Source organism: Lagopus leucura, unplaced genomic scaffold (assembly GCF_019238085.1).
Source record: "Lagopus leucura isolate 7727_CA_CO unplaced genomic scaffold, USGS_WTPT01 Super-Scaffold_100008, whole genome shotgun sequence".
Lineage (NCBI taxonomy): Eukaryota > Metazoa > Chordata > Aves > Galliformes > Phasianidae > Lagopus > Lagopus leucura.
In genome coordinates, this window is record NW_024962265.1 from 17,861,886 (window position 1) to 17,877,324 (window position 15,439).

A 15,439-nucleotide genomic window follows, 5' to 3' on the forward strand; every position below is an offset into this window, starting at 1 on the left:
TCAGTTTACTCCATATTCTGCTATCCTTACAGACAAAACCCTTTCTTACAACCTAATCTGCATTTCTGTTGGTTACGTTTGTTAGCTATTGGCCTCTGGGGTTACCTTTGGAAAACTGAGATTTGTTATGCTTTTCTATGCTAAATCTATATGTTGTAGGGCTTTTGCTATGACAAGTGTATTTAATAAGCAGATAAACATTTATGGAGTCTGTAAACTTGGGAGCATTTGCCCACTGTAAAGGAATACCTTTCCATAGAGTGATGTGAAAGAAATGGTTCATTTCCATGATTCTAGATGGTCTTGACATTTGTCACAAAAATAAAATCATCTGAAACAAATAAACAAATAAGCAAATGAACTAAGCTCTTACAGTATGCATATTTTTAACTAGAATAAACTTATTACTGTTATAAAAGTTTTCCTGATCTAAAAAAAGGGAAAAAGAAAAGTAGAGGGATACCAACTGCAATCTTGAAACTAGATCATCTATAACAATCAACGGATTTCAATCAAAACTTTTTTTTATTCCAGCAAAGCAACTTCTCCATTTTTTTTTTTCCCCAGTAGAATTCATATGTAAAAATAATCCAGCTAGGTATATGATACAATGTTTCACAGAATGATAAAACATTTTTTAGAATTCTGTAGCAAAGGTGCCTTTCAGTTTTCAGTAAAATTTTCTGTAATCTCTCATTATCAAGTGACTGCTGAGTCATTAATAGTAACAAAGAAGCATGCTGATCTTCCTCTGTTGTCTGTGACCTAGCTTCAAGGTTTAACACAGACATACCTGAGAAAAAAGTGCAAGTTAAAGTATGGGTCTGACTAATTCTCTTACCAGGCTAGTATAAGCAGCTTTTACATAATGGTTTGTATAGTCAATTAGCAGAGTATTAGTAATAATCGATAGTATTCTTACTAAGACCATATTAATTAGAGCTTAAACACAGCTAATCTGAGACCTATATTGAATTTATATTATTATGTAAGCATAATGCTTCCATATACAAATAATTTCCTTCACTTCATTTTCAAAGGCATCTGAGGTACAAATACAAAAATTTTAACAGATACTTGAAAACAACATAAAATTTCTTAAAACTCAAGTGTGGCAGTTCACATTACAAATAATGGTAGGATTTTGAACAACAAAGGACAAAAAAGATTGATTACGTTCTAAATTTACTGGAACGGAAGGATTGGAATTGCTAGCTGTGGAAATCTCTGTAGGAATGTTATGAATTTGTGTTTCTGCTCCTTGTTTTGCCTTGTGTTACACTTCAGTTCTGAGGTTCTCCAGTGCAACTGATAACAAATAATGACAACTTGTGTGTTTCTTGCCCATATTTTTTATTGATCCACATGAATTCATCAGTTTTGAGACATTTTCTGAAATTACTTAGGAATTCTGTCTAAACACAGATTTTAATTTATTTCAAATTGCACGGTTTCCTGACTTCCTATCACTTTATTCATCACTTCTGCAGTACAACCAAAGCTCAATATGTCTGGTATGGCAGGTGCCTGAAGGAACCCCTTAGGCAAATACATATAATATTTTTAAAGCACAGTTAACCATGAAACTAAACAGTCATAAATTTACAAATTTAAGTTTCAGAAAAGCCATGTGTTGAGATGAAACTAAAATGTCACCATTTCACCCTCTGCCACCAGCAGCAGCATCACTGTTGTTAGCAGGAAGATTACACTGCTAATCAGCTGATAGGGCCACAGCGGCCTGTCGTGTTATCTGGTTACACTGCTGAGAATCACTGCCCATCCGTATGCCAGAGGACAAGTGCTTCTCACCGGGACTGGAATGAAGTTGGGGAATCAGGGCCAATGCACTGGGAAATGCTGCCGCCAGGGGCCATGCGAGCGACTGGGGCTCCTCAGGCTGTGGCTCGATGCAGAGCTGACAGCCTTTACCATTCATGCTCCTCTCATCCAATAGCTGATTTTTCACCAACCTCTTCTACCTTAGTGTTGCTCGAAGAAGTTAATAAAATGAAAAACTATTTCCATGTTCATGGTTGTTTTTTTTTTTTCCTCTTTGGAAATGGCATGCTTTCAAACATGATGGGGCATTTAAGAGCTAGCCATACCTCTCAGTATGTAAAAGTAATGCTCAGCAATATTTTAAAATTGCTCTTCTCAATGCATGCGTTATTTTCAGAACATATACTTTAATTTCACCAACAGAGGTCAGTAAACCACTGAAAGAGAGAGAGAAGTATGGCGAGAACACACTCTTGTCAATCTTCCTAACAGATCCTTCTGACAGATTTATTTATTCTTCTTCAAAGAGGTCTTTTTTCGTTTTTCAATAAATGCAGGCTTAGTTAACTGAAAAGAAAAAAAAAAAGGAAGTCAGCATATGCTTATGCGTTCATGCAAGAGAACGAGTTTTACTAAGGAAATGAATTATACAAAACGCTGTATTGTTAAAACCTTTCAGCACCGGAGTATGTGAAGCACATTATGACGAGCGGCATGCTTACAAGCACAGGTGTGATCGCAGCTAAATCAGTTTGTTAGGGCTGAGCCGGCTGCAATTTAAGCTGTGTTTTGAACAAGCTGCAGAATTCTGTTTTTCAGGTTTTGTGCTGTGGAAAGCCAACCAGTATGCAGAGAGTATAAAGAGGAGGATCCCACGGAAAAAGCGTTTAATGACATTAAAATAACAACAGATAGCAGCACGGGAGGAAGCAGGAGCTGTCACAGACCTGTTCATTTTGACAGCAACACTCAGCTAATGGAACTGTATTAGCACATCATTTTCCAACTTTCAGCTGTAATGAAAAGCTATTTTTACAAATCATTACTTTCAGTGTAAGGTGTTTCATCCACGTGTCTTCCATTAGTATTCAGGGAGTTTCACAACTAACGCTGCCTGTGCAATACTGAAAGCACACCTTTTATGTGAGCTAATCCCAGAGGGGAGTCAGCACCAGCGCCTGTGTCCTTTTGACCTTCCTCCTTTTAACACATTTTGCCTCAGTAGCAAAAGGTGAAAACTTGCTTTTTAGATTGCAAAACAGAACTCTTCAGCAGCATTTCTCTACGAGGGCAAGGAAAGTAAAGCAGACTCCTGTGGAAACTTTAAAGTGCCCAGTTCAGCGATCAGCAACAGCTTGACAGATGTATTTTTAGAACTGCTTTCCTGGTAGCCCTTTGAAGCTCGCCCACACCACCACTGCTCTCAACAGCTGTGCGCATGTGAAGCCACTGGAGTGGAAGATGTTAATTATCATCAGCTCCTGGAATTTCTCCAGGGACTACTTGTGGTTGGAAACACGCCTCTCTGAAGAGCTGCGCCAGGCACTGGGATCATCTCTCCTCTGGTTTATCTGAGTCCCTCCTCTTAGGGAAAAGGTTATCAATTACCCTCCCAATCTTCACTTTTAAGCTTTGCACTCACAGGACCCGATGGTGTGGCTGGGCTCAGCAAGAATAACTGCAAAACCTTTTCATTTGCATCTGATTTCAACAAAGGTATATGCGAGCTCCTCAGGGACTGGGTTTAATATACATAGAGATTTTGATTAAAAACTTGAGAAGAAGTAAAGAAAGAAAAAACATGACAAATGGATGGATACAACTGCCTACTTCACTGTTTTGTTTTCCTACTGACAGTTTAAGTCTATAAAGCCAAGAGAAAGCCACCTCCTCTCCCCCCCATCATCAGAAAACTGTACACACAGAAACGGTCTGTTCCTCTTTTGCCGTACCCCCTGCTATTCACTGGCATTTTTAGTCTGAGGTAGTTAGCATCAGGAGCTTGGTATGATGTAAGCAAGTGAGATATTTCCCGCAGAGAACCAAAATAATAGTAGATGAGCTGGCAGAAAGATCCCCAGAAAGGGAAATAACACAAACCCAACAGATCTTAAGCCTTGCCCATTACTATTAATACTACAAAGCACCCTTAATGACAGAACATATCCTTAAGCGTACCTCGTAGATCCCTCGGGGTAGTTAAAGCCCATAATCATCTCCACCCCCATAGAAAGACCAAGTCAGGTCAGTCCTCTCTGGCTGCACAGAAACCAGTAGGATGAACATCAAGCTGCAGGACTTGACTCCCAGTGCAGGAAGATGAATGTTGAGGGCACTTCTCTCCTCTTTGCTATGAATGCTGATTTTCACCTTCACCACTTCACAAAGTGACACAGCAGACACTTCTGATAACGAGAAGCTGAAGGAAAGCAGGCACCCCATTCTAAGCATGCTGGTTGGCCTTTCCTGTAAGTGCACAGGAAATTCCCTTCTACCCCCAGGAGGAAGGGGTAAGAGGGAGGAAGGAAATGGAATGTAATGGAAAGTAAACATGTCAACTATGAAAACAGTCACCATGAGCAAGTACAGAAACACTTCTTTGTTGTGTTTAAGGACAATGAGTACAGTGGTATTTCAGTTATTCAGTGTTTACAGAGTTGAAAAAAAATACATAATCACAGCCCCTCCCCCTTCATGTAGGTCATTAGTGCTGCTGCATTGTACACCTATTGCAGTTCAACATCAAATCAGGTAATCAAGAAGTAGATACAGCCAAGATGAGCGATTGCTTAATCCTTCCAGAATGGACATTGGTGGATAGCATAGGCCTAATAACTATGGGTTGGATGTTGTTGACATTTAGAAGAGAAGTTCTTCACAGCACTCTAGCTCCCCAGCTGGATTCAAAAGCAATGGTGAAGATAAAAGGGACTACACACACACACAGAAACAGAACTGTTATATACAAAAAAAGTTTAATTGAAATACCTGTATAAAAAATATGATCTCCATACATTTCACACTGTTGAACAAAAGAAAAAAAAAATCCAAATCCAAGCTGCATAAATGCAACCAGATCACAGAAACACAGCTATTAAAATAAATTAAGGTTTATGACTCTGCCACTCTACCTTCCAGAGCCAATGCACGGAGACTGTACAATGTCAATAATTTAAAACCCTTCCAAACAGCATTACTTTACATTTCTGGTTCAATACCAGACAAAAGGCATACTGACTAACTTTAAAAAGTCATTCTATTTCCCTTAAATTAGACTTTGTACAACAATTTTCCATCTTCCAACAAAAGTTGATAAGGTCAGAAATATTTTTTGTCTTTTTTTTTTTTTTTTTTTTAAACAAAAGTTGACAGGAATGCAGAAAAAAAGTGCCATGGGCAAATCACTAGACTTCCCATGGGGAGAAGGAAGGGAAAGCACAGTGTTGAATAACTCTAACCAAATAAATTAACCAAATAAATAGCCACAGCTGAAACCTGTGGGAGGCCTTCTAAACTTCAAACAATAAATAACTGTATAGTACATGGGAAAACCAAGTTTACATAAACACATTATACAGGTATGGAAAAAAAGTAAAGTCCTTGAATATTGCATTGATTGTGCATTCAACATGCCCATACATACTCTTAAGACTCGCAGGGTGACAAAAGGCCGGGGGGAGTTGAGAAAGGGGCTTCTCATGCCCAGTGGTAGAGATGATAAAAGGAAACATGAATAAATGTTTCCAATAAAAAAAGCTGATATACCTGTTTGTATTTCTGTGCAGGCTATAGGAAATATTTTGAGCAGCAGAGGTGGGTTGGATTTGGAAAGGGGTGGGGGGCAGGAGTGAAATGTCTGTGTTCAAGTATTCCATCACCAGTGGATGGGACTACTTCATTCAATCACCAAACATGTTCTCCAATGCATCATAGGAGCTGCTTCCCCCAGCACAGAGTCTGAAGGCAGCAAATTCCTATGATGAACTGGATCTTCTTTGGACATACACAGCTCAAAAAAGAAAGTCCCACTGAAGCAGCTTTCAAAAAGGCACTCAAAAGCAAATAAAATCTAGTCCAGGCTCTATGAGAGCAAAAAAGTTTACCATGTATTCAAGAGGTCACTGCTTTCTTAATAAGGTCAGTCTTTGACTAAGTACTGGCCTGCAACTCCTAAACATCAGCGTTTCCAAAGGAAATCTCTCATTCCAAAGCAGAAACCAGCAAAAGGGGAAAATAAAATCAAGTCCCTCAGACAAAGATTCAACTACAGAATAATGAATGCATTTTTCTAGCCCCTCCTACGTATTGGCAGCAGCACTGTGGTCTTTCTGCTTGTAGCTCCCCTCCCAGTGCGAGGTCCTTAGCCATTCACAGACTCTCATTACTTGAACTTGTGCTCGATACATCAGTATCAAGGGTCCGTAGCCTTATATCACAGTCCTCAGACTTCACTACTTCTGATTTGTGCATCCATTGATGGTCAAAAATCTGCTCAAGTGTTGGTCTGTCTGAAGGCCTCAGTGAAAGGCACCATTTGATAAGCTGTTGACATTCTGGAGAAGAAAAAAAAAAAAAAAAAAAAAAAGAAAAAAGCAATGTTAGACTATAAAAGTAATCTTAAAAGCAAAACAAGAAAAAAACAACTCCAGTGTACAAAATTTAAATTATCTACAAACAAAGAAAATAAAGAAACCTACATCCCCTCCCTGGGGTCCCTCCCCCCAAAAAACAACAGCAAACCACACAAGCAAGGCAACCCTCCCAATTCATTCCCTACATAACTCACCAGGTGAAATTCTTCTCCTGAAATACAGTCGTCCCCGCAAGATCTCCTCATCCTGCTCAAATGGGATGTCCCCACACACCATGTCATAAAGGAGGACTCCCAGAGACCATACTGTCGCTGATCTCCCATGGTATCTGTGGTATCTGATCCATTCTGGAGGACTGTATACTCTCGTTCCTAAAAGAAGAGCAACAACAGCCAAAAAAAAAAAAAAAAAAAAAAAAAAGAGGATTAGAGTGCTTTCCCCTTATTCAAGGCCTTATTCAAGGACATCTCACAGAGCTAAATTAGGTTCATGAACACAGCACTATGGAAGTCATTAAAAAAAAAAAAAAAAGTCAAAAGCAGTGATTTTGCCTGGCCCCAGCCCAGCAGTGGTGTAACTCCAGGTCAGTGCCGGGTGACACCGCGGCCTGGCAGCGCTGCCCGTTGCAGAGAAGGAGCCGCCGTCAGCTGGCTGTTGACGAAGGCAGCTCCCTTTCACTGACCACGTGGCGTCTGCAGCATCACACCAAAAATAGACACAAAAGGACAAAGGGGGCTGGCGGGGAGGAGGCGGGCAGGCAGCAAGGAGGTGAAGCTCGGGTCCGCCTTATTACACGGGGCTAAGCCGCTTTATCCAATTCCAGCGGGCAGTAAACAAAATAAGGCCGCTCACCCTTTTTTTTTTTTTGAAAGAAAAAAAAAAAAAAAAAAGAAAGAAAAAAAAGCCCCGTGCAGCGCTGCGGCAGCCACCGCCCCCGGAGCGCTCCGTGGATACCAAACAACAGCGCTGCGGTGATGCGGGGTCACGTGGCGCGGGGTCGGGTTTCACAACAAACAGATGTGGAGTGCGGCGGCCGAGGATGGACCGGGGGGGGTGCGGGGAGAGGGAGCGCAGCCCCCGCTGGCATCGCTCAAGGGAACGCGCTCCGCTTTGGGACGCTGAGCCCGGAGCTGTGCGTTTAAGGGGAGCGTAGCGATTCACTGATTTCGCGATCTGCAATGCGGGATTTCCAGGACACCACGAAGGGGAAAAGGGAGGGGGGGTGAGGGGGAAGCTAAAAATTGCTCCACACAGAAAAACAGCGCATCCACCCCGGGAACATACGACACTGCGAAGGCTCCTTGTAAACAGATCGCCCTCTAGGAAAAAAAAAACGCGCTTTTTCCAAGGCAGGGAAATAGAAACTGCTGCGTCACCGCCCGGAATCGCTCCTTTCCTACGCAACCGAACACCCCGAGCCGCGTCGGGTCCAAAGGTTTCCGTTACCGATGGCCCCGATAGGAGGGAGCGCAGCGGGCGGGAGGGGCACACACGTACCATCGAAATCGGTGTAGACCGTGTCCTTGAGGAGGGCCCCCGAGCCGAAGTCGATGAGCTTCAGCTCGCCCGTGCGCAGATCCACCAGCAGGTTCTCGTCCTTGATGTCGCGGTGCACCACGCCGCAGCCGTAGCAGTGCCGCACGGCCTCCAGCACCTGCCGGAAGAACCCGCGTGCCGTGTCCTCGTCCAGCGCGCCCTTCTCCGTGATGAAGTCGAAGAGATCCTTCACCAGCTCGGGCCGTTCCATGACGATGAGGAAGCCGTCGGGCCGCTCGTACCAGTCCAGCAGCTTGATGACGCCGCGGAAGCCGGAGCCCACCTTCTTCAGCAGGACGATCTCCAGGGGCACCATGACGCCGCCCTGCGCGCGGGGCCGCGGTCAGCGCCGTGCCGCAGTCCGAGGGGCGGGCGCGGCGCTGCGGCGGCGGCGACACCCGGCAGCCCCCAACCCCCCCAGCCCGCGTCCCCCCCATCCCCAAGACCTACCACCCCCCCCACCCCCCCCACGATCCCCCCGCCCCACCAACGCGCGCGCACACACACACACACACACACAAAGGCCCCCGCGGACTTACGATCGTGCCCCACTCGGTCACCCGCTCCTTCACCACATGCTTCACGGCGACCTGCGCGGTGCGGGAAAAGAGAGGTGCCGTCAGAGGGCACGGGCACAGCCGCAGCCCCGCAGCCCCGCGCCGCCCCGCAGCCCGCACCCCGCGCTCACCGGCAGCCCGTCGGCCGTCCTGCTGCCCGCGTACACCGTGCCGAAGCCGCCGCTGCCCAGCACCGAGCCCACCTGGTACACTTTATCGAAGGGCTCCTTCTCCACTTTCACTGGGGGAGAAACACAGCGTTAGTGGCGGCTCCAACAGAAATAACGATTAAAAAAAAAAAATCATGGAGAAAAAAAAAAAAAAAAAAAATCCCAGAAGGGCGCTACGTCCGTGCGGCACAGGGCGTTTGGCTTTCTTTTTTTTTTTTTTTTTTCCTCCCCCAAAAGCCGTCTTCTCCGGTTATATAAAAGCGCAGCTCAGGTCCCAGCGCTCCGTACCTGGCGGCAGGATCTTGACGGGCAGGTGGTCCATGCTGGCGGGGCTGCAGATGTGCGCCAGCGAGCCGAACTTGGAGAGCAGCATCTTGCGGCGGGGGTCCTCCCGACCCCTCCTCGTATCTCCGGGATCCCGGCGGCTCCGAGCCGTCCTCCTCGCTCCGCCGAGCCGTTCAGAGCCGGGCGGCGCCGGGGCCGCGCGTTCTGCCCGCCCCTGGGCAACGCCGCAGTGGAGCCGTGGCGGGCGCAGGAGCCGCGCCGCCGCCGTGCCTGCCCGCGCGCTTCTGAGCCGGCGGCGCCGCGGAGCCGCCTCTTAACTCCCAATATTTTGGTGCGGGCCGAGCGCGCGAGGATATCCCTCCGCGGGGGAGGGGGAAACACCTCTCACCGCCACCGCCCAGCCGGCCCCCTCCCCTCCGCACCGGGGCGCCCGCGGTGTGGCGGCCGCGGCTGCAGCTCTTCGTCCCGCCCCGCCCCGCGGAGCGGGCGGGCGGGCGGGAGGAGGGCGGGGGCCGGGGACTACTTGTTTGTAGTAACCGACGCGCAGCGTTACGGCCGTCTGAGGCTCCGCGCGCACCAGCTGCCAAAAAAAAAAAAAAAGCGGGAGGGGGGGGAGGGAGATTCTCCCTATTTGCGTTAACATTTCCGGACGGCCAATCAGGGAGCGCCTTTTCAAAGGGCTCCCGGCGTGGCCAATGAGGAGGGGCCTCATCTGCATGTGGCGGGCGGGGCGGGAATGCCGCGGCGCGCCGGGAGCGGCTCCGCCCTGGGCTGCGGGAAGGGCTCTCGCGGCCTCGGCGCCGCGGTGGGGCCGCGCGGGGGCGGGGTGCCGCCATCATCGCCGCCTGAGCGGGGGCATACGGGGCCACGCAGCCGTCTCCCCCCATCCCCCTCCTGCGGCGTGGTGTGTCGCGGATCCGGGTGGGCGAGACTGGAGCGTTCGTGCTTAGCTTACCCTTCGCGGCGCTTTCTCGCTCCCCGCTTTCAGCCACGCTCCCCGGTGCGGGGCCTCAGAAGGCTTCCCGGCCTCCCCGCCCAGGCGCCGGCCGGGCGCTGGCAGGGAGCGGCTCCGGGCGCATCGCCCGGCCGGCAGGGGGCGCTGCCTCAGCAGGAATGGTGGTGGCTGGCCGGCGGCGTCCAGGCGGCTGCGCGGTGTCCTCCGGTGCCTCCGGGCTCCTCCGAAGGCCCTTCGCGGTGGGTTTGGACCCCGTGCCCGAAGCGGTGCCCTTAACGGCTGCTTCCGGCGCGGCCTTCAGCACGAGTGTGGGAAGACTGCGCTGCTCGGGGAACGCTGGCACGGGTCAACGTGCTGCCCAGTTTGGGCCCAGCAGCGGCAGTTAGTGGGAACAACTGGCGTGCCTGTGTTGGAAATAGTGAAGCTGGAGGCACCGTGTTGCACGGGGATCCCTAAAATGAGGGTATTTTTGGACAATCACTTCAGGACCTGGCGGTTTTTCCACTCTGGGCACGGGGAGAGCCTGGCAGTTGGCGTTCCCTGATAACAGTGCACCATCTCTATAAACAAAGTGAGGGTTTCTAGGGAGAGGTAATGTCTGTTATTAGATCAGACCATCTGATGGAAAGGTCATGTTTTGTGGCATATTTTCAGCCCTTTGTGTCCCAGGCTGTTTGTTGGAGCGAGATCAGTGGGACCTGTGGGACAGTTTGTACCTTTCACACAAAATGTAGTGATTGTAGAGGAAACCCATTCAATTTATTGGGCAGATTAAGGAATTAGGAAGATTGTGTTGTTTCTTTTAATTATTAATTTAAAAAAAATTAGCAGTTAAAGCAAAAAATGCCTTTTTTCTTTTTTTTTTTTGGTTAGAAAACCTGCCTTTTGGCTATCTCTAGTCACGTGAAAGAAATTTTTAGGTTTCTCCAGATAATGTTATATGCACATGATGCATATATCACTAGTCTCCAAATGTAAAATATCAGGCCTTTTTCATTCTAATTGCTTTTGCAATTTTGTTCATCTATCTTTGCATTATCAGGCTATTACAGATTAGTGTTTTCTTTGCCTTGCAACGTTCAAGAAAATAATTTGGAGTTTCCTCAGAATCCTCTTGCATTTAAGCTTTTCAGCTATATATAGCATACCTTTACACATCTGTTTGAATAAAATCGTTAAATAAGATCATGATTGATATCTGGTATTGGTATAACTCCTAATCTGATCTGTGCTTTCACAACGATATAACTGTGTTACGTTAACGTTAGAGAAAACAAGGCAGTTACTGTATAAATAAATAAATAAATAAATAAATAAAAAGATAAGGGGGTATTTGTTCTTTGTTCACGTAATTTTTGGCAGACAGACATTTAATTTGTATACAGTTACAAGGACTCTTGGTTTGACAGAATTACAGATGGATCCCAGACTTGGAATTTACCCTGTCTTTTCACATAAGCCTTTCATGGGTTTGTGGTGCTCCTTTTGATCTGGCTTGGAACATGCAGTTCAGTGGTCCTAAACAATTATGGCTGCAGAAATATTTTGCAAACTTGTTTTGGCCTCTTGAGCAGTGGCTTTGCAACTATAAATGGAAAATTGTTCATGGGTAGGATGCCAGTTAGCTCTTTGATGTGCAGATCATTTTTTTTCTGTGCAAGGGTCCCTGAACTCATGTGAGTTCCTTAAACATAGAAGTATGGAAATTCCACCAGAGTTTCTGCTTGCAGCGCAGAGGCAGTACCATCTCAAGCTATCTTCTAATATCTGTGTGGAACCCAGTTCAAAGTTTGCTGTGGCACGTCATCTGATATTCCACTGGTGATGTTAACATGCTCTTATGCATGCCTGTAACTATTGTAGATTCTCAAGATGGGCCTACCAAAATGTGTCTGTTTGCGTAATGTAACCACAAGGAATGCTGTAGTAGTAAAAGTCCACTGAAGTTAAGAATATTGACATCTTCAGGTCCCTCAGCCTCTGAGTATCTGAATACATGAGATACTCAAAGCTTTTAGTCATCTTCATGACCCTTCACTTGCCTCTTTTCAATCTTTTTTATTTCAGGTGAAAGTAAGCTCAACACTGTGCTCCAAATGTGGTTTTAAACGTTCTGAACAGAGTGCAGCAATCATGTCCCTCGACCTGCTGGCTATGGTCTTGCTAATGCAGTCCAAGATGTGGTTAGTATTCATTGCTGCAGGGAGACACTGGTGACTTTGTTCAGTTTGTTGTCCACTTGGTTCTATCCTGTAGAACCGTTAGTCTCAGCCTGCCCTAATATTCATATTTTTACAATTTCAAGACAGATTTATCTGTTCTCTTTCAGTCTGTGGGAGTCTTCCAGAATAGGAGCTCTTCTCTACCATATTCTCACAGCCTCCCCTTGATTTGATTTTACCCTGTACTTCCTAAAGATCTTATCATTCAAGTCATACCATCCCCAATCTTCTTCCCAGGGATTGCTGCTGGGAATCACCTGCTAATTGGACTTCAAACATTTGTTAACTACTCTTTGAGTCAGTGAACTGGTCAGTTTTTAAGTAACCTTGTAGTCCACCTATCGAACCTGTATCTACCAGTTTGGCTGCAAGAACACTTTCAAAAGTCTTTCTGAAGACAAGAGGGACAACACTAACTACTCCATCTCTCTTAGATAGTGTGTAATTTAATTGTAGGAGGCAACCAGTGTGATACAACACAGTTTGCTCTTGGTAAATTCAAGATGACCATTCTCAGTCACATTGTCATTGTGTGACTGAGAATGGTTTCTCTGAGTACTTGCTCCATAATTTTCCCACAGACTGTGGTGAGGTTGTTCAGACTGTAGTCACATAGATCATCCTTGCCATTTTCTGTGACAAGGCACTACATTTTTATAATTATTAGGAACCTCCGCTGACCACTGTGGCCTGAAGAATGGATAGAGAGCAGCCTTTCGTGACATTTGCTGGCAGTCTATTTATTTAGCCACTAGCTTGATCTTTGCTACTTGCCATGGAGGTCTGGAAGGCCTGGGAGCAGATCTTGCCAGTAGAAATAACCTTTCAGCGTACAATACTGTGGTGAAGTGTGATACGGATGGATAACTCTATTGGAATCCTTTCAGAAATAAACACCTGCATGCAGGTGTTTGATGAAGACTGTACGGGGATGAATATTGACCTTTTATCAGCAGAGCACTAATTTAAGAATACATGAGAAATATGACCCATTTTTGCAGCGTTATTTAGAACAGTACTGGGGAACAGTCAAAAGAATGTTGAAAAACTAGTAGGACTTTCAAGAAGAACACAAGATCTAGAAACCAGGTGTTAAAATGTGAGGCTTTATTTTTTCTGTTTTTTGTTTATTTGGGAAAAGGTTAAGAGATAATCTTGTACATCACAGTCTAGAAACATCTTTTATTTATTTATTTATTTATTTATTTGCTGACTGGCTTATTTATTTATTTATTTATCTCTCATATGTGATAGCTGTTTCACACAGGAAGAGCTTCCTAGGTTAGGAACTGGAATAAAACAACTATAGAAGCAAAGTGAAGGGGGATAACAGAAGGTAAACGTAGTCCTCTATAAATTAAGTCAAGAAGATATGTTCATATGTGAGAAGAATGTATGGATTTGATGCAGAATTTGTGTTATTTACCATGGAATTCTGTCAAGGAAAGTCTGGCTGGAAAGTCTCTCCAGCATTTACACTTATGACTGAAGGAGCTAGGCTCTCCATAGAACTGAGTTCTCAGGACCTCATCTTTCATGATTACGCATGTGGCACATTGTGTTTCGTACAGAGACTGCACAAGCTCAGCAGCTGTTTTCCTCATTTCGCAAAGTTCTTCCATAGGAGAACTAAGGCAAGATCAAGGAAGAGTAAAGAGGATGATTAAGGATATGAAAAAAATCTGTTTTGAAAGATTAGTTTCTCAGTTTCTCAATTTTTTTTTTTAACCTCAGAGAAGGTTAAAAAAGAGCATGCAGTAGAATAATTGTCTAGGTACAGTTGATTAGATGACTGTGTTCTCTGTCATCTAACATAAGCACAGGAACATCAAGGAAAATTAAAAAGTAACATTCAAAATTGATAAAATACAAGCTATAATTACCTCTACTTATAAAACTTGTAATTAGAGTGTGGAATTCACTGCCAAATCACAAAGGCCAAGAATGCAACAAGATTAAAAAGAGTATTGTATTTTTAGGGATAACAAGAATATTCAAGAGATATGGTTGAATGATAAAAATAAGAGAAGGGCTATTAGGTCTCAGATTTCAAGGTGGAAACCAGATTTCTGTTGATTAGAATGAATTGGTACTGATACTGGGAAATTAGTGAATAAGGAATATGAGTAAGGAGGAGATAGTCCACCTCTGCCTGCCCTCAAGCCTTTGTATAGAGAGATCCAATGTGCTGGACTACACAGTTTGTATAGTGAGGCAGTTCTTAACAAAATCCTATGTTTGGCTGACTTAATTCTGCTTGTTTCAGTAGTTATAATTAAAATGCTATAATAATGTGAAAAATTGATCCCAATTTTTTGTTCAATTGAATAAAAACATGGGATGATTATTTCTCAATCTGCAACCTATGTACCAATAGAAATAACAAATCATATGTGTGTAATAACTAGGAAGTAGATCAATAGGGAATCCTTCAATTAAAGTTAGAGAAACACTGGAACAGATGATCTCTGAAGATTCTCAGTATGGCCTGAAGAAAAAGAACATTGCTTCTGTGTCTGTCTTTAGTTTAAATAAATGCTAAAATACAGATTGAACTGGATTCTGTTCTACCTGCCCTTTTCAAAATTATTGTATGAAAATTTAGGAATGTGAAACATAAATATACAAAAAACTTAGCTGAGCTGTGAACATCTTAGCTATAACATTTATATAATTCTATTGGATCTGTACCTGATCCAAAAGTCACATTGCTGTGTTTGCAATAAAATAATTCAGGATTTTTTTTTATCATAAACTAATTCCAAATCACTGGCAGCCACTAATGTGGCTTTTTGTACTTCAGAACAGGCAGAAGAATTTAAATGATTTTCAGTGATGATGATATCAGTGATGATATCAGTGGCAACTTGCAAAAAGAGTTATTTTCAGAGGGGATCAATGGTCAGAGATATGAAGTCTTTGCTTGATGCCTCGAGTTTTGACACTAAATGTAAATCAAAATTGTAATACCACCACTTATGGTCTTTTGCTACTAACTTCTATTCTCTGTAGTGATGTATTTCCAGTTTTAAAAGAAAGAGGAGTCATTTAAAATAGACTTAGAGTGGATAGTGATGTGATGTGGGTGGGAGATTTTGTTGTATAACTGTTAAAAACGATAGTGGTTGCTATGTGGACATGATGAATTTCACATCCTTAAGTGTAATAGGTGAATGCACTTCAGAACAGCAGTTTAAAATTTCAAGCACTTTTATGGAAAAAAGCTCCTGGATGAGGAGTGCTAAAATGAACAGTAGAAGAATTCATACTTTTCCTGCTGTTTTTACGTTTCTCTAAAGTTACTCTAACTCTAAAGTTACTCTAATTACGGAAATAAAAT

At 44.3% G+C, this 15,439-nt stretch overlaps 1 protein-coding gene across 1 annotated transcript; it reads right to left on the reverse strand.

Annotated features, from left to right (window-relative positions):
* Window positions 1-4,366: 4,366 nt before the first annotated feature.
* PIM3 (Pim-3 proto-oncogene, serine/threonine kinase) lies at window positions 4,367-9,116 on the reverse strand. The gene is made up of 6 exons (XM_042872863.1): window positions 8,926-9,116; window positions 8,599-8,708; window positions 8,450-8,500; window positions 7,872-8,235; window positions 6,569-6,745; window positions 4,367-6,335 (listed from the first exon to the last, which is right to left on the reverse strand). Exons 1-6 carry the CDS (start codon window positions 9,008-9,010, stop codon window positions 6,151-6,153), a joined length of 972 nt encoding a protein of 323 aa, XP_042728797.1. The 5' UTR covers window positions 9,011-9,116; the 3' UTR covers window positions 4,367-6,150.
* Between the last annotated feature and the right edge of the window lie 6,323 nt (window positions 9,117-15,439).

Coding starts and splice junctions, on each gene's coding strand:
- PIM3 (XM_042872863.1), bottom strand. CDS start 9,010: ATGCTGCTCTCCAAGTTCGGCTCGCTGGCGCACATCTGCAGCCCCGCC. Junction 8,709..8,925: donor CGTCAAGATCCTGCCGCCAG/GTACGGAGCGCT, acceptor TTTCTCCCCCAG/TGAAAGTGGAGAAGGAGCCC. Junction 8,501..8,598: donor GGACGGCCGACGGGCTGCCG/GTGAGCGCGGGG, acceptor CGCACCGCGCAG/GTCGCCGTGAAGCATGTGGT.